This window comes from Cnephaeus nilssonii (assembly GCF_951640355.1).
Source record: "Cnephaeus nilssonii genome assembly, chromosome: 3".
NCBI classification, from domain to species: Eukaryota; Metazoa; Chordata; class Mammalia; order Chiroptera; family Vespertilionidae; genus Cnephaeus; species Cnephaeus nilssonii.
Genome location: NC_137074.1, coordinates 49,311,315 through 49,333,885, shown reverse-complemented (window position 1 = coordinate 49,333,885; position 22,571 = coordinate 49,311,315). Strand labels below are relative to the sequence as shown.

At 41.0% G+C, this 22,571-nt stretch overlaps 1 protein-coding gene across 2 annotated transcripts in view; it reads left to right on the top strand.

Moving 5' to 3' along the window:
- FGF12 (fibroblast growth factor 12) overlaps nt 1–22,571 on the top strand; it is a gene marked incomplete at its 5' end in the record, with an annotated part of 401,111 nt that overhangs the window by 30,098 nt on the left and 348,442 nt on the right. Inside the window, one exon of one of the 2 annotated variants that reach the window (XM_079767430.1) lies at nt 813–1,431. The exons of the other annotated variant lie outside the window; for it this stretch is intronic. Within the exon in view, the coding sequence (XP_079623556.1) occupies nt 1,341–1,431 (91 nt within the window). Of the gene's footprint in view, nt 1–812; nt 1,432–22,571 lie in introns of those variants that run through there. 2 annotated transcript variants of the gene reach the window in all.

The window sequence follows — 22,571 nt, the reverse complement described above, 5'->3', positions numbered from 1 at the left end:
ACTTGAGGCACAGAGAGGTTAAAAAATGTGTTCAAGGTCACATACCTAGTAAGTATTTGAATTTAGACTATTTGTCTCTGGCATCTGTACTCTTAATCACCTGCTATAATGCTGTGTCCCCTCTGGCCCCCCTTGCCCTGAGAATCCAGGTAAGGTGGAGTCCCATCCAATCGCCTGCTTTATTTGTAGGCTTCACTTGTAAGTCTTCCAAAAGGGCTTTGATGGCCTCCTCTGGGAGCAAACAAATGAACCAGCTAACCAACCAATAAATAAGTAAAGCCAAAGAGGTTTCTGGTGGAAAAAAATCATCAAGGCTTTTAAACCTACAAGGAAGCTCCCTGGTCATCTTGGGCCAGGTGGTTCAGTCAGAGCTGATCAGAATAGTGCGCCTAAGTGTAGTGTTGCTTTCTGATTTCCTTCCTCAACTGCCTCTCCCTCTGCCTTTCCTTCTGGCCTCCCCCGCCCCCCCCCCCCAACTCCCCCACCCCGCACCTGCCTTCCCACTGCACCTGTGCTAAGCTTTTCCTGGAGACTGGAAGGCACGAAGCTAACAATTGTCTATCCCACACCCTCTCCCCGCCCTGATTTACACAGGGGGAGAGTGACTTACCCAAGGTCACAGAGCCCCCATCCGAAAATGCAGGTGTCCAGACTCCCACATCAGGGCTCCGCCCACACCCAGACACTCCTTCGCTCTCCTCGCCCGCACCCAAGAGTTTCCTTTATTCCACACCCCCTCCTCCCCATCCCCACCCCCCAGGTCCCTGGAGTCGCTTCTGACGCTTTGCAGGCTCCAGGGTCCAGCCCTTCCTGCCAGCGCATCCCTTCCGCCGGATTCTCACGCCGAGTCGCCCTCCGCACGCGCGCAGCCCGCGGGGGGCCCAGGGTTCACCGCCCCACGCTGAGATCAGGAGCAGAAGGGGTGTCCGGAGCCACCAGGACAGAAGGGCAGGCGCCTCGAGGGGACCCCGCCCTCGTCCCCCCGGGGTGCCGGCACCTGGGAAGGGCACCGACCCCGTCACCTTCCTGCCCGCAGACCAGCCGCCTCCTGGAGAAGTCCCAGGGTCAGGTGCGATCCCACCGGGGTGTGGCCGCGCCCGTGGCTCCCCGGGGGGCTGCCCCCGCCCGCCGCACTTCCTCCCCCCGGGCCCGCCTGGCCACCGCGCCCGCGCGCTCCTGCCCTGCGCCCGGGTCCTGCCCGGTCGCGCTGCGAGCTGCTCTCCACCCGGGACGCGCGCACCATGGACTCGGGAGCCGGCGCTCCAGGACCAGCCGCCTTTCGGTTGGACGATTAGCGGAGGTGGGCGGGGAGTGGCCGAACCCCACACACGCGCTTCTCCATGAAGATTCTTGAGCTTTCTTTGAGGAAAGGAGTGCATATGCTGCAGTGTCTCTGTGGAAGGAGCCTCAGGACCAGCAACAGCCTCAGCGGTGAGACCGTGTTCTCTCCTCGGCCCTCAAGCTCCCCCTCCCTCCTCCTGGCCTCTCTCCCTTCCCCTCCTCTGTTCCGCGGGGTGGGTGGTGGTGGAGGGAAGGCGTTTCCTTGCTGGGACCAGATGATGGCCCCGCCGAGAGTTGTCTTTTTGTTTAAGCCCTGAAGTCATCAGCGCTTTATAGAACGCTCTCGCTGTCACCCAGCGCCCGCACTGGAACCTCGGGTCTCTCTTTGAGGGGTGCGTTAGGTGACCTGGTTTCGCACTGCCTCGCGGCTCTCGCCTTGTGACTTGCGAGGGCGGCGTGCGGCCGGGAGTTGCTCTGTGTCTCCTCCGAGAAGTTGCTGGTGCGTTGGGCGGGAGAGGGGACTTTTAAACAGGTGGCTGGCGAGGCAGGTATCTTTTCTTTCCCTTGCTTTGTCTGAAAAGTAGACTTCTGGCCATCTTCGGGGAGTGCGTTTAGGCCTGGAGATCAAGCAGGTTCTGTGCTCCTTGCGGAAACGGAAGAGTTCCAGTTAGTTTGCGGCTTAACCGACCAGGTCCCCCAGGGAAGGCACAGGGAGGGAAAGAAAGAAAAGCAGGCCCTTTAAATGACCAGCAATATTGAGAAAAATAAATAAAAACCATCAAACTAAAACCAAATACGTGAAATTCTTTTTGTGCGAAAGCCTTGGAAATGGTGCGCTGTTTCACAACATTTTCCATTGTCCATCTCTTTCTTTTAGGGTGTAAATTCCCTTTAAAATGATTATGTCTAGTAATTTTGCAAGTACTAATCCACTGTTTGTGTCTTGGATTTTCTCTTACAAAATGGGGGAGGGGCAGTGGGCGTGAGGGCAGAGGAAAGGTACATCCCTTTCCTCTGTCTAAACAAGTGTCTCTCTTTTTAAAAAAATATATTTTTATTGATTCAGAGAGGAAGGGAGAGGGAGAGAGAGAAACATCAATGATGAGAGAGAATCATTGATTGGCTCCCTCCTGCATGCCCCATACTGGGGATCAAGCCTGCAACCAGGCATATGCCCTTGACGGGAATCGAACCTGGGACCCTTAGATCCGAAGGCTGATGCTTTATCCACTGAGCCACCAGGTAGGGCCAAGTGTCTCTTTTAAACCAAAGTTTTTGGGGTCCATGAATTGCAAAAAGCTTTAATGTTAAAAAATGTAACAATATTATAATAGGTGTCATGTTTAAAACTTCATATATTATTCTGGTGAATCTGACTCATTTGGTTACATATTTTCACTCTGTTCTAGAGCTATGAAGACTGTATTTGGAAAGATTAGTATATATATAGGTTTCATTCATCCTTTATAAAATTTTGATTTTCTGGTACTTATCACTCTAAATACAAAATAAAACCATTTTAAAAGAACTAATTAGATAATTAAACTATATGTGAGATCTGAGAATATACACTTGTGAAATGAAATCAGCCATGAGATCTCATGTTTCTACTTTTATTCAATTCAGAAAATTATGTAAACATTTTTGCACCTATGTTTATAAGTGATTTTAAGCCACTACATTCTAAACTAGCATGATTGATGTTGAAGTTTTATGTTTTGAAAATACATATTTCAGGAGTCCAATAGAGATGTATTTTAATATTATTTCAATTTTCCTTTTCTACATTAAATGAAATGTGAATGGATTGTAACTTAATGTGTTTCCTACATAGGCTGCCCAATCACATATGTTATCATTTCTGTTTGGATCTGTTACTATTTCAGAAACTGACTTTACAAGTAAATTGAATATGTTACCTCTTTTAGAAAGGGTATATCCTCATTTAAAAACAGGTAACATATTCAATTTACCTGTAAAGTCAGTTTCCCAAATAGTAACAGATCCAAACAAAATTGATAACATATCATTTGGCACCATAGGTTGTTGCAAGATCATGAGACTAATACAGAAGACCTAGTTATAAAGCAGTCTTTTGCAACAGCATGGCTGGATCTGGTGTTTCTTATGCTAGGTGAAATAAGAAACACCAATATCCTATGATCTCACTTATATGCGGAATCTAATGAACAAAATAAACTGATCAACAAAATAGAACCAGAGGCATGGATATATGGAACAGACTGACAGAGGTCAGCGGGGAGGGAGATGGTGGGGGACTGGATGAAGGAAGTTGAAAAGATAGGCCGAAGAACATATATGCATAGCCAATAAACACTGACTACAGTGTGATGATGGCCAGAGGCAGGGTGCGGGGCAAGGGCTGAGTCCTGGTGGGTAAAGTGTGTGTGTGTGTGTGTGGGGGGGGTGTTAGGGTGAGGGTGAGGATGGGGGACATCTGTAATAGTGTCAACAATCACAAAAGTCACTAAGAGTTTTGAATTTAGTATTATTATATGAAAAAAATGTGGAAATAATAATAGCTCTAGCCTGGTTTCTATCTTATTTAATCTTAGATTTAACATGTGATCCTATGGAAATTATTGCACTTTATTTACACACTAGAGGCCCGGTGCACGAAATTCATGCATGGGGGGTGGTGTCACTCAGCCCGGCCTGCACCCTCTCCAATCTGAGACCCCTTGGGGAATGTCCGACTGCTGGTTTAGGGGCATTAACTCCAGCCATTGGGAAAATCACACAGAATGTCCTTGACATACAAACAGTGTGGTTTTATGAGTTGTTTTAATAATAATGGTCATTCCTTTAAATAATATCTGCTTAAATACAATACAGCTGGTACTATGTGAATTCAGAATGTTAATATCACAAATCATAGAAGGTTGTAGTGGAAATAACCTTGAATTGTCTAGTCCAAACTTTTATAAATATTGGAATTCCTTTTTCAAAGATTTTGAATGCTTTTTGTCCTAAGAAGCTTAACCAACTTTTGAGGCAACCCATTTTTTGTGAAAGGACTGGGGGGGGGGCTCCTGCGGAGCTGAGGGGAATGGGTGCCACCATCTTTGTGACGGCATGATGGTCAGTTTTCATATTCCCTCTTTATTAGATAGGATGCATTTTTACTTAGTGGACTAATTAGTTATATTGGGGTACTATCACTCCAGGGGAATTCTTTTAAAATGGTGTAGTCACCCTAACCGGTTTGGCTCAGTGGATAGAGAGTTGGCCTGCAGACTCAAGGGTCCCAGGTTCGATTCCAGTCAAGGGCATATACCTTGGTTGTGGGCACATCCCCAGTAGGGAGTGTGCAGAAGGCAGCTGATCAATGTTTCTCTCTCATCAATGTTTCTGGCTTTCTATCCCTCTCCCTTCCTCTCTGTAAAAAAAATCAATAACATATATTTAAAAAATAAAATGGTGTAGTTACAGTAGTGAAGATAAAGACTCATTTACGCCCTTTCCACAGACAGAGGTAATATGTAGATTATAGATTGTTTCTGGGAACTACATTGCCTTTGCTTAAATTGTGGCTTTTCTTAGTTTATGATCTTATGTAACTTTTATATGTTCCTGCTCTTCCTCATTCAGAGCATAAATTACTAAGGTAATGGTACATACCTCATAGGTTGTTGTAAAAATTGAATGAATTAATAACTGCTAAAGCTTTATTGAGCTTTCACAATATGTCAGACATTGTTCTGAGAACTTTGAGCTTATCGTATACATGGTTCCTGTATATTTCAGATATTATTGTGTTCCATTTTAAAATTCTTTCATGTGACTTATGCAATTAGTATGACATTACAGCAATTTTGCCTCATGCCCAGTGTGCGCATGCAAATTGAGGTAAAGATATCAGCTAGATTTCCATGGAGCAGTTTATGAGAATAGAGCTGGAATTCACTATTTCAATTTTTTAAACTTTCCTAAAGAGCCATACAATAATACTAGTATTTTGAACTGTGTCAGCATGGAGTAGAAATTTTTATGCCAGCTATTTCTTCCCCATTACTTTAGAGTTGAGGAAAGTGAGAAGCACTGGAGAACAGTGACATCATTTTTATAAGAGACTAAGAGTCTATTTTTGTGTGTGTTAATCCTCACCCAAGGATATTTTTCCATTGGTTTTTCGAGAGAGTGGAAGGAGCGGGGTGGGGGGTTGGGGGGGACAGAGAGAGAGAAACATTGATGTGAGAGAGACACATCAATTGGTTGCTTCCAGCAAGCCGCCAGAGTAGGCCAGGGATCAAGCCTGCAACCAAGGTACCAGGTATGAGCCCTTGGGACCAGAATCGAACCCAGGACCCTTCAGTCCATGGGCCAATGCTCTATCCACTGAGCTAAACCAGCTATGGCAAAGAGATTCTATTAATGGATTGCTGAATTTTTTGAATTGTAAACATTTCAATATTTTATTTAGCCATTATTAAATAAATATAGAGTTAGAATAAAAATAATTATTACTAACATTTGAGCTTCTTAGTGTAATTAAAATATTTCATTTCTCTTGTCTTTTCTCTGCATTTTCAATTATTAATATTTTGTCTAATTTATCTTCTTATATTAGTTTAGAAATGTTTTGTACGTTAGTAGAATGGAGCTAGCATGAGCTATCAAAGACGACAATCTTAGACAAGGTTAAGTGTATTGTTTAAGGCTATTTCTTAGTGTCTTATGATTCTTCTTTTTTTTATTTTTGTATTTTTTAAATTTACCTTTGTTGTTGAAAGTGTTACAGATGTCCCTTTTTTTCCCCATTGACTCCCTTCACCCTGCTCCTCCCCCTCCACCCCCTGCTGCCAGGCCTTCACTGCCCTATTTTCTGTCTATGGGTTATGCATATATGCATACAAGTTCTCTGGTTAATCTCTTCCTGCCCCCCCTCCCCAATGATTTTTTTTTTTTTGCAGGGGGAGCCTATCCATTAAAAGACAGATAAGTTTAAAATTCTACACACTTCTACTCATAGTATATGGCACTTCTATTAACCTGATAAAATACTGTTTTTAGTTCAAAGGGAGAGTAAAGCAGCTTCATTTTTCTCTATACATAGGGTCCTTTGCAAAGAACATAAGCTAACAGAAGAGTAGGGATTAAAACAATAGCTTACTGCCTGCATTCCTCTCAATATCTAGTTCGGAGGAAAGCAAAAGTATCAAAGGAGGGTGTTTCTCATCACTTCTGTGCATCACTAACGTGTAAAAGAGGGGTTTCTGTCCTAACAGCCAGGCTCCTGAGAAAGCTGTGTTAGGTCTCCACCTAATACTAGAGGAGGGCAGTGCTTTTGATAGTAGGTCCCTACAATAGTAATGTGCGTGTGAGTGTGTGTACAAGTGCACACAACTGGACATGGGGAGCACTGTGCTCATCTTACCACCTTAAGCTATTTCAAAGAATCAGCCAACAGGCTCTCCTCCTTCTGTGTACAGTCATAATTATTCTATGATATTCAGTCAGTTAGGGGCTACTCAACCTGGTAGCTTGGAAAATTATCAGATGTCTAGAGACTGAACTATACAGTTACATTAAATGGCCTTGGTGTGGGATTGAAACACTCCGGGCAAAAGTAATTTATCAACCCGCTGAAAACACATAACTCAAACCCAGTTACAACTGTACCTTCAAGTATAGTACTGGCATCTAAATTAAAACTGCCCACTTACAGGTTGCATCAGCTGGTTGTATAGCTAAGGGATATAGGCTCTGACTACTCTAAAGGACAAGGAAGTGATCTAAGAAAGAATGTTTGTTTGTAAAGTGGTTATTGTTTTATGCTTATTTCCCAGGAAGGGATTCTCTAAAAAGATACAATTATACTGTTGTTTTCAGCACCACACTGCCTTTACTCCTAAGGATTCACATAGTCGTTTAATCTCTTTCTTTGAAGATGTAGGGAACAGGTGCCCTCCAAAATTGAGACAAATGACAATAATATATTTATAAATTGAAGATATTTTAAATTCAAATTCAATCTTCAGAAACCCACCAAATAAAGAAATAAATGACAAAAATCCACCTCCTGAAGCCATGTACTCAGGTGCTCACACTGTTTTAATTTTGAAATATGGGTCACTTTAGTGTGTAACTGCCTTCAATTATCCAATCTTGGAAAGCTTGATTAAAGGATAAATGATTTATTCATGGCAATTATCTTTGTTGTAGAATCATTTTTTGAGCTGTTTTTATGTCCTGAGCTTAAAATTTTTCACTATTTCAATGATGCTCCAATGGCTACAATGATATGAGTTATGTAATATACCACATATCTGTAATTTTTCTATGGCTTTCATTTCCAAAGGGATTTTTTTGTTGTTTTACATGAGCTTTTCAATGTTAATTAATGTCAAAAAGCTCTAGAACTTAGTGCTTCTTGTTAGTTCACTTGCCTTAAGGTACTTTAAACAAGCCATTTGCTAAGTGCCTACTGTATGCAAATGTAATAGTCATTACCACTTTGCACCCAGTATTTTGGATTGTTTTCTTGGGCATATTAGGATGCGGTCATCTGACTTGCAGTATTAGCCCGTGTCATGTGAGCAGAAGTGACAGGTCTCACTTCCATGTGGAAGCTTTCATAGAGCTAGAGCACGATTCACCTCAGGCTCTTTCCTTCTGATGATGTTCCAGGGAATGGTTGCTCCATCAGCCTGTGTTGCTGAGGGTCAGTAATAAACAGAGCCCCACTATGTGAACCATGATGAGCATTTAGCACAAATGAGAAGTGAATACTTCTTTTTTAAGTAACTTAGATTTTCTTAGTTCAATCATCATCTGACCTACCCCGATTGACATAGTCAGGCCAGAGAGTTTAAAATAATAAAATTTAATGAAAGATTATTGGGCGATGTTTAAAGGTCTTTACAATCACATACTCTAATTTCTCTATGATATCATCTTTGGTATATAACAAATAGATGTATTGGTTTTCTTTCATAACCTTAGGATAATTAATTTAGCTTACCAAAGTATGAGGCTTTGTCATCCATCACCCTTGTAGTTAGTGTGTTTCCTGAGCCTAGTGGGTACATTGTTTCTTAAATGATATTTATCTTTTTCCCAAAGATATAATGAAGCTCCACTGATGTTTCTGAGATTAGTGTTTCAAATTTTTACTTTAATTGCAAGGCCTTTAAAGACTCAGTTGCTCATGACCACTTATTCTGAAATGTGGAAATTGCCTTTTGATGCCCCCAGCTTATTCTGGAAAAGAAGAATTCACTACATTGCTGGAAAAGCAGTGACAATGTGACAGCTCTGGTCACTACTATAGTTTTGCTTCTCTGAGCTTATAAACTAAGAACCATGGGCTGAATGCTCTCATCTGAGTCATAGACCAGCAATCAATTTGCCTGGCACTGGGTTAAGTACAGCAAAAGAGAGGAGGGAGGTCAGACTTTTTCTGAAACATAAGATATTTGTGTCATGCCAACTAGCCCTCCACAGTTGGCACCCCTTCTTTCCTTCTGCCCTTTTCCATCTGAATATAGAAAGTTAAAGAAACATGTTTCTGGTTCAGGGATTGCCATTTTTTCAATCCAGATAACACTTTTTAATATATATATTGATTTCAGAGAGGAAGGGAAAGGGAGAGAGAGATTGAAACATCAATGATGAGAGAGAATCATCGATAGACTGTCTCCTGCTTGCCCCCCACAGGGGATCAAACCTGCAACCCTGGCATGTGCCCTGACGGGGAATTGAACCATGACCTCCTGGTTCATAGGTAGATGCTCAACCACTGAGCCACGCCAACGGGGCTCAGCAAACACTTCTTGAGGAGGGATTGCATGCTAAGTTCTATGTTAGGTGCTGGAGACCAGCAGCGAAATATATATGTACATGGAAGAAGTGTAATACTAGGCAAGATACGATACATGCCCAAAGAGAAATACTTGGGAACCTCAGTTTGTCTCAAGTTTAACAACCTCTTCCCTGGGCCAATTTCCTACTGTAAGAATCACCTCAAGGAAGGAAAAATTAATTCTGCCTAGGATTTATGTTAATCTCCCAGTGTTTGAAAGCATTTGGGAGTTCAAAAAGGTAGGCTGAGGTAAGTAAGAAAGAGGCTCTAATGCAAAGAATAGTAAAATTCTTTTAATATTTTACTGGAAGAATGTATTTGAATTAAAATAAGATGCCAGTATGATTTTTTTTTTTACAAAGGTAAGTTCCCTACAACTCAATTCAAGCCTACCCAGCCTTATTCATATCAGGTCTCCTGCCTAGTTATTTATGTTATACCTTTTCTCTGCACTTACTTCAACACAAGTTCATTCATGCAACAGCCAGATATGATTCATCAGCTTCTAAGAAAGGCGCAAGTTCTATTCTTTGGTATCACTATTTGAAAGGGACAGCCAGGGAGTACTTATACATCTGTTCCCTCAATTTCCATGAAATATCTTAAAACAATGAAATGTTCCTCTGTACAACTTAGTGTATGAAATTGCTACCTTTGTGACATGTTGTTTTCATTGCACAATGCTATGTTAATCTCCCTGTGTTTGAAAGCATTTCTTTTAATGCTATTAAATGTTTCAGGCCCTTTGCATTTCGTAGGGTGCCAATTAGAAGGACACTGTGAGTCTGCCAAGACAATCTCTCTTGCTGAAATGATCTTTCTTGTTTATACATAAGCTTCTAGTACCTTCCTACCCCCTCCACTCATTACTGTTTATAGAAATGATAGCATTGCAGTTGGTGTCACTGATTGCCCACGTTGTTGCTTCAATGAAGCCAGCTGGGATTCGATTGCATGGTCTTTAAATAAAACTTAGTGGCACAAAATCAATCTCCTTTTTTTGAGGGGAGAGGGGTTGTTGCTGGCTGTATCATTCTCTACAGCACTAATTATCGGCTTCACTGGGAGGAACTTGAGAAGCAGGGGATCGCCATGTTGGCTCAGTGTCTGACCTTGGCATTGAAGAACTTGTATGTAGATAGCATAGTTAGACTTCATGAAGCTGATATCAAAATGATAGTGATAACCTACTCCCTCTAACTTATTTTAGCACTCCATAAGTAAGCACTGGCCAGAGACCGTGGATGTACCAGCTACTTGGAGGATAAGATTAATTGAGACCAGGAATTCTAGGCAGTAATTCTCTGTACCAGCCTGTTGATGGGCCTGTGTTCAGGGGATGATCTGAAAATGGTGAGAAATAGAATGAAGAGTTGGAGTTGCATTTTCTAAAACTGCCACATATAAAAAATGGAGGCTATCAATCACCTTTTTTTTTTTTTTTGGCCTTTTGCCTTCTTCACCATGAGACAGGCAAGATAGCATTCCTCTTTATAGTTACACTAGAGGCCCAGTGCATGAAATTCGTGCACTGGTAGGGTCTCTAGTGGTTGCTGGCTGCTGGCCGGGGCTTCCCTCCTTTCCCCTGGCCAGCTTCTCCCCATGGTCGAACTCTTGGACGAACTCCCGTTTGAGGGGACAATTTGCATACTACGCTTTTATTATATAGGAAAGGACAGATTAGGAAACTAAGGCTTATCCAGGTGAAGGTTTATATTTCTATGTACATTTATGCCTTTTCTCCTCAGAATTTTACATTTACATTATCTCTATCTAAAATGTCTATATGCATGTGTGTGTGTGTGTGTGGGGGGGGGACAGTTACCTTTAGAGAAGGAGGGAAGGCTTGATTTTTACTTTACAAATATCTACATTTGAATGTTCATGAAAAAATGCTCATTTTATAATAATAAACTGCTGATATATATCAGATTATTACAGTTTTCTGCTCACAGGAGGAACCTTTGAAAATATAAAATTGCTGTAGGATTGTAGAATAAGAAAATCACTATAAAACCATAACTCCAGTGTAATCCCTTCTGTTTTTTTGTGGGTGAAAATTTTAAATAAATGTTATCACTTGAAAAGTATATGTTTTGTTTGTCTCTTCCCTATGAATGTAAATAATTTAAACATGGAAATATATACTCATATTGAAATATTTGGAAAATATTTTATTCCAGAAGGAATTACAAGAAACTGTTCATAGTGGGTGGTTGGAGAGCGATGCATCTGGGGCAGTGAGGAAGGAGGCTTTCCCTTTCTAGCTTTGTGCTTTTTTTGTGCTGTTTCTAATTTTTGGACATATTGACTTTAGTTGTAATTGGGTAGAAAATTGTGGACCATTTGTATTTTATAAAATACTAACACATATGTCATTTTACAAAAATATTTTCTAGAAATTTCAATATGAGTATCTATTTCCATATTGAGAGAGAGAGAAAACGAATTCACAACAGACTAAGCTTCATGTGCCCCATTTTGCTTCATGATCTCACCAATCAGAGAAATTTTTTCCTTTTCTTTGGAAGGGAGTGGACCAAGAAGTCCACTGTGGACCAAGAAGTAAGCGTAGAAAGTGGGAGTGAAAAGTTACTCCTACAGAATGTAATTTTCAGAGGCATAACTGTTTTTAAGCATGTTGAAATGTTCTTTAGTAACTTACACCTCTAACAACCATGTAATATTTTCCTGGCTCTTTGTGACTGTCTTTCCTGGCTCTTGGTCTTGTGTTTCATATGCAAAATGGGACTTAATGATAGTGCTTATTGTTAGGGTTGTTCTGAAGATTAAATGCATTTCTGTCTGTGAGGTTCTTAGCCTATGAAATCAGAGCATGTGGTCAATACTTGGTGTTTTCTGCTCTTCTTTTTCTTGCCTTTCATCCCTCCTGGTGTCATAAAATATTAAAGGCATGCTGTTAGTGTATGATTTATCCTATTTTATTCTTTCTCTCAACTTAAGGGGAAAAATGTGCACCATACTCAATCTTAGGATATATTTAAAATTTTTGATCTGTATGTTTAGCTTCTCCTTATTAAGACAAGCTTCCTTCTAGTAAGAAGTAAGAGGAGTCTGTATCTAGCCAATTTCATTTCTGAAAAATCCTGTTTATTACCTTGTATCACCACAGTGTTAAGAAAAATTGTGTATTTTATATCATTGATCAACACAAATATAAAGTGGTATGGGGGCACAAGTTGACTATAACAGGTAATTTGGGTGATACTCTAAGTGATTTTTGATAACTGAGTTTTTGGAATTAAGCATAGTAACACTAATTTAAAAAAATCCTCACCCAAGGACATGTTTCTCTTGATTTCTAGAGAGAGGAGGGAGGGAGAGAGAGGAGAAAGAAACAGCTATCTGCTGCCTCCTGTAAGCGCCCTGGCTGGATATCGAATCTACAACCTAGGTGCCCTGACCAGGAATCAAACCTGCCATCTTTTGGTGTATTGGACTAAGCTCTAATCAACTGAGCTACTGGCCAGGGCTACTTTTATTTTTAACTAGAGGCCCGCTGCAGGAAGATTCCTGCAAGAATAGGGCTTCCTGCAGCCTTCTCTGCCACCCCACCTGCTTCCCTCCCTTCTCTGCAGCCCCACCTGCTTCCCGCACTGTCTGCTTCCTGCCCCGCCTGCTTCCCTCCCTTCTCCGAAGCCCTGCCTGCTTCCCTCCCTCTCCACAGCCCTACCTGCTTTCCTGCTGCCCCGCTTGCTTCTCCACAGCTTTGCTCCCTTCTGCAGCGCTTGGCTTCCTTCTACGCTGTCTTCAGTCTTTGCTCTGTGCCTGGATATGCAAATTAACCACCATCTTGGTTGGGTTAATTTGCATACTTGCTCCTGATTGACTGGTGGGCGTGGCTTGTAGGTGTAGCGGAGGTATGGTCAATTTGCATGTTTCTCTTTTATTAAATAGGATAGTCCAGGATGCTCGAGTTTCAACTTTCTCCTGTGTTGGTAGATTGTTTAGAACAGTCGGAAAACACAGATATTTACATTACGATTCATAACAGTAGCAAAATTACAGTTATGAAGTAGCAACGAAAATAATTTTATGGTTGGGGGTCACCACAACATGAGGAACTGTATTAAAGGGTTGAAGCATTAAAAAGGTTGAGAACCACTGGTTTAGAAGATCAAGACAAGAGGCAACCAAAAGTCATGTTAAATTTTAATGTTCAAGAATCAGTGTAACAGAAAAATTCTTCATCTCATCAGAACAATAAATAAATTTACTTATTATTTCAAGTCCTTCAGGCAGGATCATTCAGTAGATTGCTGATTTTCTATTCCTTTGCAGTATTTCCCCTACCAAATAATTTCTAGGAAACACTGAAGAATGTTTACACATTCCACAGGTCTCTCCAGGTGTTCATTTGACATCACTGCCAATTTTCTTTACTCTGAGCAACTGAAATGCAAGGGTTTTGCCTCCTTCCTCTTTTACCCTTACAGGAAACCAGATGGTGGGTCTTCAGGAAGCAGAGGTACACAACCCTGTGGAGAATGGAAATCCACAGACTGATGTTATCTATAACTGCTCCTAGAGTACATAGATTCTTCCTAGGAGCAGTGATAGGTAATATCTGTCTTTGGACATCTCTCTTCAATCCCTAGCCTATCTCTGCACAACGGAAATTCTCTTCCCCCAGCAATTAGGCACCATTTCTCCCAGTTCCAGAGAGACAATGAGGTTCATTGCTTTTCTTATTGCAGGATGACATAGAATGGAGCATCCATATTGCTTAGGAGAAACAATCACTCTTAGCACAAGATATGGTCTGGCCACTCTTGGTCCAGAAAAAGCAATCATGGTATCTATCGGTACATTTCTAAATGTTGGGGTTATTTCATTTTGAATAATACCAGATGAGGAATACTAAGTGTATAGCCAATTAGTATTGTACCTTTTCACCATCTCTCAGTCAAAGTAGATTGCAAAGGGCATTTATTCTGACATGCTGTTCTTAGCATGATCTTTTCTCACAAACTCCTGGAACAAATGGCATAGGTCCTCTAAGAATAAACACAAATTTTCAAATGGGGCTGCCTAAATGTGGGGGAAATGTTTAAAATCTGCATGAACTTGGTTTTGCTCAAAATATATCCAATTTAAATTACTAACCCAAATACTTAACACCTCAGATGGAAGCATCTGTGTTAATGGTTGGGGTTTCTTTGTTGTTGTTTGTTTGTTTGTTTGTTTGTTTTAAACAGTAACAGAGAATAGGAAATTAACTTATTTTTGTATGATTAGAAAGGCTCTACAGGGTAGTTCTCTGAAAACAAAAGAGATTCTTTGACAAGGGGAAATTCTAATTTCTAGCCTATGAGCAAAATTACTACCTCACCCTCCAAAAAAAAGGGGTGCCTATTTAGTTAAATGATGGTAAGATTCAGCCTCATTGGCTATCCTATTGCTTGAAGAGTTGCATTTTTTTTTAGTTTGGAAAAGCAGAGACATTATAGAATATCACTTCATTTATATACTTATTCTACTAGCATTTACTGAGACACACCATGTGCCAAGCAACGGGGTCTGCATGAACTCGGTTTTAAAAGAACTCATTATTTGATAAGGGAGGTAATATGTGAGCACAAAAAGTCCCACTGAAGATATTAATGGTGTTTATAGTGTGTCATTCGTGGTCAGCATTGTCATTATTCTAGAACGGACTGTTATGTTTGGAGTAGCAATACATTCTCCTCAGTGTTTTTGTTTTCAGGGTATTACCTTCTCTGATAATTACTGTGGCTGCCGTGATTGCAGGTGCTCAGTTCAAGTTCTAGTTCAGTCAATTGGTTGTTAACTTGTTTTCATCACACTCAGCTGGATATTTTAGTTGGTGTTATCATTAGGCTAACTAGCCCTGGATGGGTGATTATTATGGTATTGTTTTACAAAATGCAATATTATAGATTTCATTATCTTAGCTGTAAATGGGTGTTCATGGCATTGGAATCTGGATGGCTCTATAAGGGATAGAAGACTATTTATATATATATATATATATATATATATATATATATATATATATACAGTTTATTTTTAAGGAAAATGTGGAGAAATGACCAGATATTAATATAACAAACACTAATATACTTAAGACTCAGAATGAACAAAATAACTTTATTCCATATGTGTTTCAGATATTTTTAAAATAAAGTTCAACTTAAGAAACTAAAATCACTTGGAACTGTCCCAGCTGCATTCCAGAGTCCTTCCTCCTCAGGTGTAACAACTATACTGATGTTGACAGGTGTCACTATGGTCCATGAGTTCATTTTCTTAATGAATGTCATATATAATATCGTTTGGGTGTTTCTAAAATGTATACAAATGGTCTTGAACTGTGTGTATCTATCTGCATCTTATTTTTTCACTCAAGTTCATGTTTTTGAAATTCACCCTTGTTAATACAAAATTTTGAAGCCCAGAAACATGTACCTGGTATGAGGCAGTCTACTGTAGTGGCTGAGAACATGGACTGTGGTGCCAGGTTGCCTGGGTTCGACTTGACTTTGAGACTTAACAGTATGTGATCTTGAACAAGTTCCTTAACCCCTCAAGGCCTCAATTTTCTCACTTGTAAAATGGTAATAACAATAGCACCTGCCTTATGGAGATTGTGGTGAGGAGTAAACCGAGTTAATATATGTGAAGCTCTTAGAATACTGACTGACACTAAGTGCAATGTAAGTACTTATTATCTGTATGTTCATTCAGGAACGTGTACTGACTCATAGTAGGAGAGTGGCCTTACTATGCTAATACTCCCTGATTTTTTCACGTCCAGCATAATACTAACCAAGGTTAGATTAGGTTGTGTACAAGGTTGGATTCCTGTCAGAGGTAACTTGGCTTTGAATGGAGCAGAAAGAGAAGTACCCTGAGCTGACAAGGTAGTGAGTCAACACGAAACAATCGTCTTTTGACTGAGACTGTTGCCCAGTGGACTGGAGTCAAAGGAATTTGCAGTGTCTGCTGAAGAATTCCCTGTTTGGGGGTTGGTATTATTTTATCAGTAGGGCCACAGGGACAACTGCGAACTGTTTGAAGTCCAATCCATTTTCCTTTGATTGTATGTTACACCTTCCTTTCTCTTCTCTCAGGAATTATAAATAGGTGCACTTCGTCATCTCACCTTTTGAATTGAGAGGGAGTGATTCTTGGTTGAGCTGGAACTAGACTAAACTCTTAAGACTGAAGCAAATCTCTGGGGAGGTTTAAGAGGAAAATAAATGAAAGGATAGTTAGAGCTGAGATTGTCCATTGACTTCCTATCTGTGGCAGCTCTATTTTCCAAGCCACCTGACCCTCCTTAGCAGGTTCCTTACAGCTGAGAATAGCCAGCTTTCTCAAAAAGATGGAGTGCATTTCTAAGGCAGACATTAAAACTGAGCTAAGGCTTTGTTCTGACTAATCTCTCTGCCTCATGAAACTTTTGAGCATGACCAAATTTCAGCGATTCTAATGAGTCTTGTTGTCATTATCACAACATATATATTAAGGAGCAAACATGAAACCTGTGTTGTAATCTTCTCAAGAGGGAGGACCAATTATCATATTACACATAGAGCATAAGTGATTCAGATATTGAATCATATTTGGATGCTAGCAGCAATTGTAGGAATGGAATACATACTTTTATTTGGCAGATGAAGATACTGAGACTCAGCAGGCTTGAGGTAGCTTTTCCAAAACCCCATGTCTGTATAAAGTGGCTGGATCTTTGAATCCAGGATTTTAACTCAGTATAATTGGGATTTGTACTCTAAAGGCATAGGTTGGAATCTGGTTCTTTCATTCACTCAGTGTATAACCTTAGGCAACTTTCTTAACCTCTGTGAGCCTCAAAATTCTCATCTATAAAGTGGTTATGATCATTCTTACCTTCATCCAAGCATTGTTTGAAGTCTAAATGAAATAGAAGTGCAAAGCAGCAATGTCTAAAAAGCACAATACAGATATAACTTATTTATTGAAATTACTATGTTTGATGCATAACTTGCTTATTGCTATTATTATGTTTTGTTGGGAGATAAAATAAAGCTCTATTTTTTATTGTATTTCGAAGAGGGAGGTAGTGGCAAAAGTAAATTTGAGCAACATGAAATGTATTTCTTTTTTAGAATATAAATTATATATTTCAATAGCTATCACATCCTGTTACATACAAATTTTTCTGGTCTACGTTGCTATGATTAAGAATGCTGTTCCTATCAATAATATAGAACCTTTTCAGTCCACATTGTGAAATGGGACATCATGATAGAGGTTAGTGCGTTTTTGTTTATTTAAGCTTACTCTAAATTCTTTCATTGATGACTAATAACTGCAGTATTACACAGGGTGGAATACAATATCCATACTAACTTCTAATATTGAGGGCTTGGATTACTCTAGTTCTCAGTCAATGGTGAACAAATATGTACTATACTAGAGGCCCGGTGCACGAAATTCGTGCACGGAGGGGGGTTGTCCCTCAGCCCAGCCTGTTTGCCCCCAACTTCCTTCCTCTGCCGGCCTGGTTACCCCTAACTGCCCTCTCCTGCAGGGTTGATCACCTCCAACTGCCCTCCCTTGCAGGCCTGGTCCTTCTCAACTGCCCTCCCTTGCAGGCCGGGTGCCTCCCAACTGCCCTCTCCTGCTGGCCATCTTGTGGTGGCCATCTTGTGTCCACATGGGGGCAGGATCTTTGACCACATGGGGGCAGCTATATTGTGTGTTGCAGTGATGATCAATTTGCATAGTACTCTTTTATTAGATAGGATAGAGGCCTGGTACAGGGGTGGGGGCCAGCTGGTTTGCCCTGAGGGGCGTCCCAGATCAGGTGGGGGTTCCCTTGGGGTGTGGGGTGGCCTGAGCGAGGGGCCTGTGGTGGTTTGCAGGCTGGCCATGCCCCCTGGAAACGCAAGCAGAGGCCCTGGTATCTGGAATTTATTTTCCTTCTATAATTGAAACTTTGTTGCCTTAAGCGGGTGGGCCCGGCCAGGGTGTGCAGAAAGCTTTGCTTCCCCTGTTGCCGGCGGCAACCCTGGCCTGCTCTCTCAAGCTCCATTCTGCCACCATTTGTTTGAATTTGTGTACCTTCTATAATTGAAACTTTGTAGCTTGAGTGGAGGCTTAGGCCTGGCCAGGGCAGGCAGAAAGCTTGGCTTCCTCTGTTACCTAGGAAACCTTGCTCTCTGTGGCTGTAGCCATCTTGGTTTGGGTTAATTTGCATACTCGCTCTGATTGGATGGTGGGCGTGGCTTGTGGGTGTGTCGGAGGTATGGTCAATTTGCATATTTGTCTATTATTAGATAGGATTAGGGTGTAATTCGTGGGATCTATAGACACTTTTGTGTCTGCAGAGTGGAGCTATTGGATGGAAAGATAAAGGTTGGAATTTAAATACACTGGTGAATGAAGAAGTGGATCCAGAGACATGGAAGCAGGTAACAGAGTGTGGAATCTCAGAGGGAAGGCAGGGGAGGGTGGGTGGGAGGTAATCAACCAAAGACCTTGTATGCATATATGCATAACCCATGGTCTCAGACTATAGGGTCTGAAGGCCTGGGGCGGGGAGGTGGGAATGGGCTGGAGGAGGTCAATGGGGAGAAATAGGGGACATATGTAATATTTTAACAATAAAGAATTATTAAAGAAAAAAGGTTGGAATTTAGAGGACGCCAGGTCTGGAGATAAAAATGTGTGATTCATCAGCATAGAGATGGTGTTTAGAACTCCAGAACTATGTTCAGTCATAAGGAGTTAGTATTGATATGAATCGAAGAGATTTAAGCCTAAGATACTCCTGTAATTAGCCATCAGTAGCTAAATCCTATCAAAGAGACTCAGAAGGAGTAGTTTGAGAAGTGGAGGAAATTCAGGAGAGTGTGATAACAGGAGTTAAGTGAAGAAGGTGGCCAGAAAGTATGACAAAAGTAAGAAGGAACAACTGGGTCACATGCTGATGAGATCTGTAATATGCAGAGTGCAGTTGTATCTTTCCATTGGGAAATGTGGAGGTCATCCGTAACCTTGTGGAGAAGTTTCAGTGGAGGGTTTGAGGGGGGGGGGTGGTGAAAGTCTGATTAGAATGGGCTGAAGAGTCTAGAAGGTGAGATATTGGAGGCAGCAGCATAGAAAAATCTTTCTATGAGTTTTGCAGTGAAGTTGTGTGGAGAAATGAGGAAACATGGGATCATGGTAGCATTGTTTTTATGAAAAATTTTATGGCATATTTATATGCTGATGAGAACGATTACCTAGAAATATGAACGCTATTGTTACAGGCAGGGGAGAGATTGGGGATATTGGAAGAGTAAATGGCTTCCCATGGCTAACAAATTCTAGGCTTGGACCAGCTCCATCATACTCAGATCAGACTCTTGTTTAAAACAAACAAATAAACAAAAAACAGATTGCTTTGTCTTACGCTAGACCTCATATGTGTTAGAAAGGTCATAAATGTTTATATTTTCAAAAGCTCCCCCAGTGATTATAGGGTAGAGCTATATTCAGGAACGTTTGTTTTAGGCAATGGTGGCAAGAGTCCATTAACTTGAGGTGGCAGAAGATAGGGCTGTAAATTTGACTTTTTATAAATGTTTACTCTCTTAGCTTTAGTTTTTCTTGCGTTTGGATTTCTCCTCCTAAGAATGCTATTAGCATTGGTGAGTGAGGGCTGCTAATAGTTTTCGGAACCCATGTGGTTTCTCTGGGGGTATTAATGGAAGTGTGTGGCTATAACTACTTGTGATTAGAAATACTTCTATTAATAGTTTAGGCAAATTATTTATCCATTGAAAAAGCGATGGTCTTGTGCTTTCTATGCTTGTAAGAATACACAGAATTAGCCATGAGATTGCCAAGACAAGTTCAAACATGTTCAAGAAATTAGGGCAAAGGAGACTGTTAAGATTTATACCTAATGTATATGTATATAGAGTCTTAGAACCAAACGAGGTGCTCAGATACCTAATTATTTAGGGAGAATAATACTGTGAAGGGGGACTAGATCTGGAATCAAAAGGCCCAGAGTTTAGTTTTAGCTCTATAATTTACAGATTATGTTAATTTTGGTAAGTTTTGTGTATTCCTATGAAAATGAACACTAATCTTTACCTACTTTCATCTTAGTCATATGAAGATCAAATGAGTAGAAAATATTTCGTGATTTAGTAATGACTTACAAATATCTATTTATTGAGATGAATTATGAAAACTAAATTTAGTAGACACAGTTTCATATTACATGACATAAATATCTTAGAAAAATGACTTTTCACACCCCACTATCATTTGTGATGCAAGAATGGCTAATTGATTAAAATGTATATGTATCTACATTATATATACATTTACATATGCACACACACATAAATGTATAAGTAAGTGTCTAGTTTTGTACAGTATTGTTTGTTAAAGTTCCTCAGGGATTAGAATAATTTTTGAATTATCCTTAAAGAGACTGTAGAAGTTGTATGAGAGCCTAGATCCCCAAATTCTTCCCACAGTGGTTTCACATATGGAGATAAGTCTCAGAACTTCACTGATAGCTCTCTGTACTGTAGCTGTGTTTCCATCTGTGTCCCACAAATTAGGGGCAATAACTACAAATGAGAAAGGGAAGAGAATGATACAGTAGGTTGTACCATTGCATTCCATGCTGTTCACAAGATGCTTGGAGGTGGGAAGGACAATATTGAATCTGTTCTTGGGTGTAATGTTTCCCAAGGGATATTATTACACAGCAGTACATCTAGGAGATGGCAACCAGGATATTAGTAGGATTTGAAGTCATGACTTATAAGGATTACGTAAAGACCATGAAGAGAAGATATTTAGCAGAGAGAAGATTGCAGTAGAATATATGATATTCTGGTTATTTCAAGGAAGAAGAAGTAGGTTTGATAGATTGAGTTTGAAAGGCAGCCCTGGGATGAACAGGAAGTACAATGACTGCAATTATAGAGTCCACACATGAATGTTTTGGATGCTAATGACTCTCCAGTTATTGTTATTGTACAAGCAGATGCTATGTGACTGTAGAGCTATTGCAGCAAGATGTAAACATCTGATATGAAGCAGAAATAGATAAGCTGTGTTGTCTTTTCTAGCTTGAACACTTTGTGTCAAATCTAAGAGTATGTGAGGAAGAGTTAGTTCATTTTCTGAGTTTTAATGGAAGGTGGGGGAGGACAGAGAGGAAGACAGATGCAAGGAATGGTTGGTTGTGCTAAGCAGTAGGAAAGATTTTGAGTTTAGTTTAGAAGTTGCCAAGGAATACAATACTTATCATTTGAATTCTCAAGTCCTCAGATAAACTCCTGGGTAAATATTGTCATTTTGTTGTGATCCAGAGGTCAGAACAGTGTCATTGGTGTGTAACTTGATCTCTTCTGAATCTAAATGACAGAAAAAATTGTCACCCTCTCAGGCTTCCTCAGATCCTCCTTCAAGGTCCTCCTTAACTGTAAAATAATAAAGCATAGCTTTATTTGAACGCATAGCTCTGAAGAAGTACGTAAATTGAGTGGAAGAAGCAACAATTTAATTTATGGTCCACCTAGTTAACAATAAGTGTAATTGACATATTTAACAGCTAACTGTGCTCCTAATGGAGAGTTAATGTTTTATACTTTGACTCATAGATTGATGTTGCTGGAAGGAACCTTGGAGACAATTTAGGCCTTTTATAGATGAAGAAGCTGAGGTTCAGGGAGGAAATTTGCTGAAAGGCACAGTCTCAGAACTGAGACGGGGAACCAGGATTCCTGCCATCCATTGCCTGAGGCATGCATAGCTCTCCACACTTTCCATTTGTCACTTACATTTTCAATTCTCTTCATCACATGTTGAGATGATTATCTATATATTTTTCCAGAATTAATATTACAGTATTACTTTTAATCTTTTTTAAAAACTAGAGGCCCGGTGCACAAAATTCTTGCATGGGGGGTAGGGGGGTATGTCCCTCAGCCCAGCCTGCACCCTCTCCAATCAGGGACATCCCTCTCACAATCCAGGACTGCTGGCTCCCAACTGCTCACCTGCCTACCTGCCTGATTACCCCTAACTGCTTCTGCCTGCCAGCCTGAACACCCCATAACCACTCCCATGCCAGCCTGATAGACACCTAACTGCTCCCCTGCCATCCCGATTGCTCCTAACTGCCCTCCCCTGCCAACCTTGGTCACCCCTAACTGTCCTCCCCTGAAAGCCTGGTCCCCCCCAACTGCCCTCCCCTGCTGGCATGGTCCCCCACAACTGTCCTCCCCTGAAAGCCTGGTTCCCCCCAACTGCCCTCCCCTGCTGGCCTGCCCCCCCCCAACTGCCCTCCCCTGCAGGCCTGGGTCCCCCCCCCCCAACTCTCCTCCCTTGCAGGCCTGGTCCCTCCCAACTGCCCTCCCCTGCAGGCCTTGTTCCCCCCCAACTGTACTCCCCTGCAGGCCTGGGTCCCCCTCAATTGTCC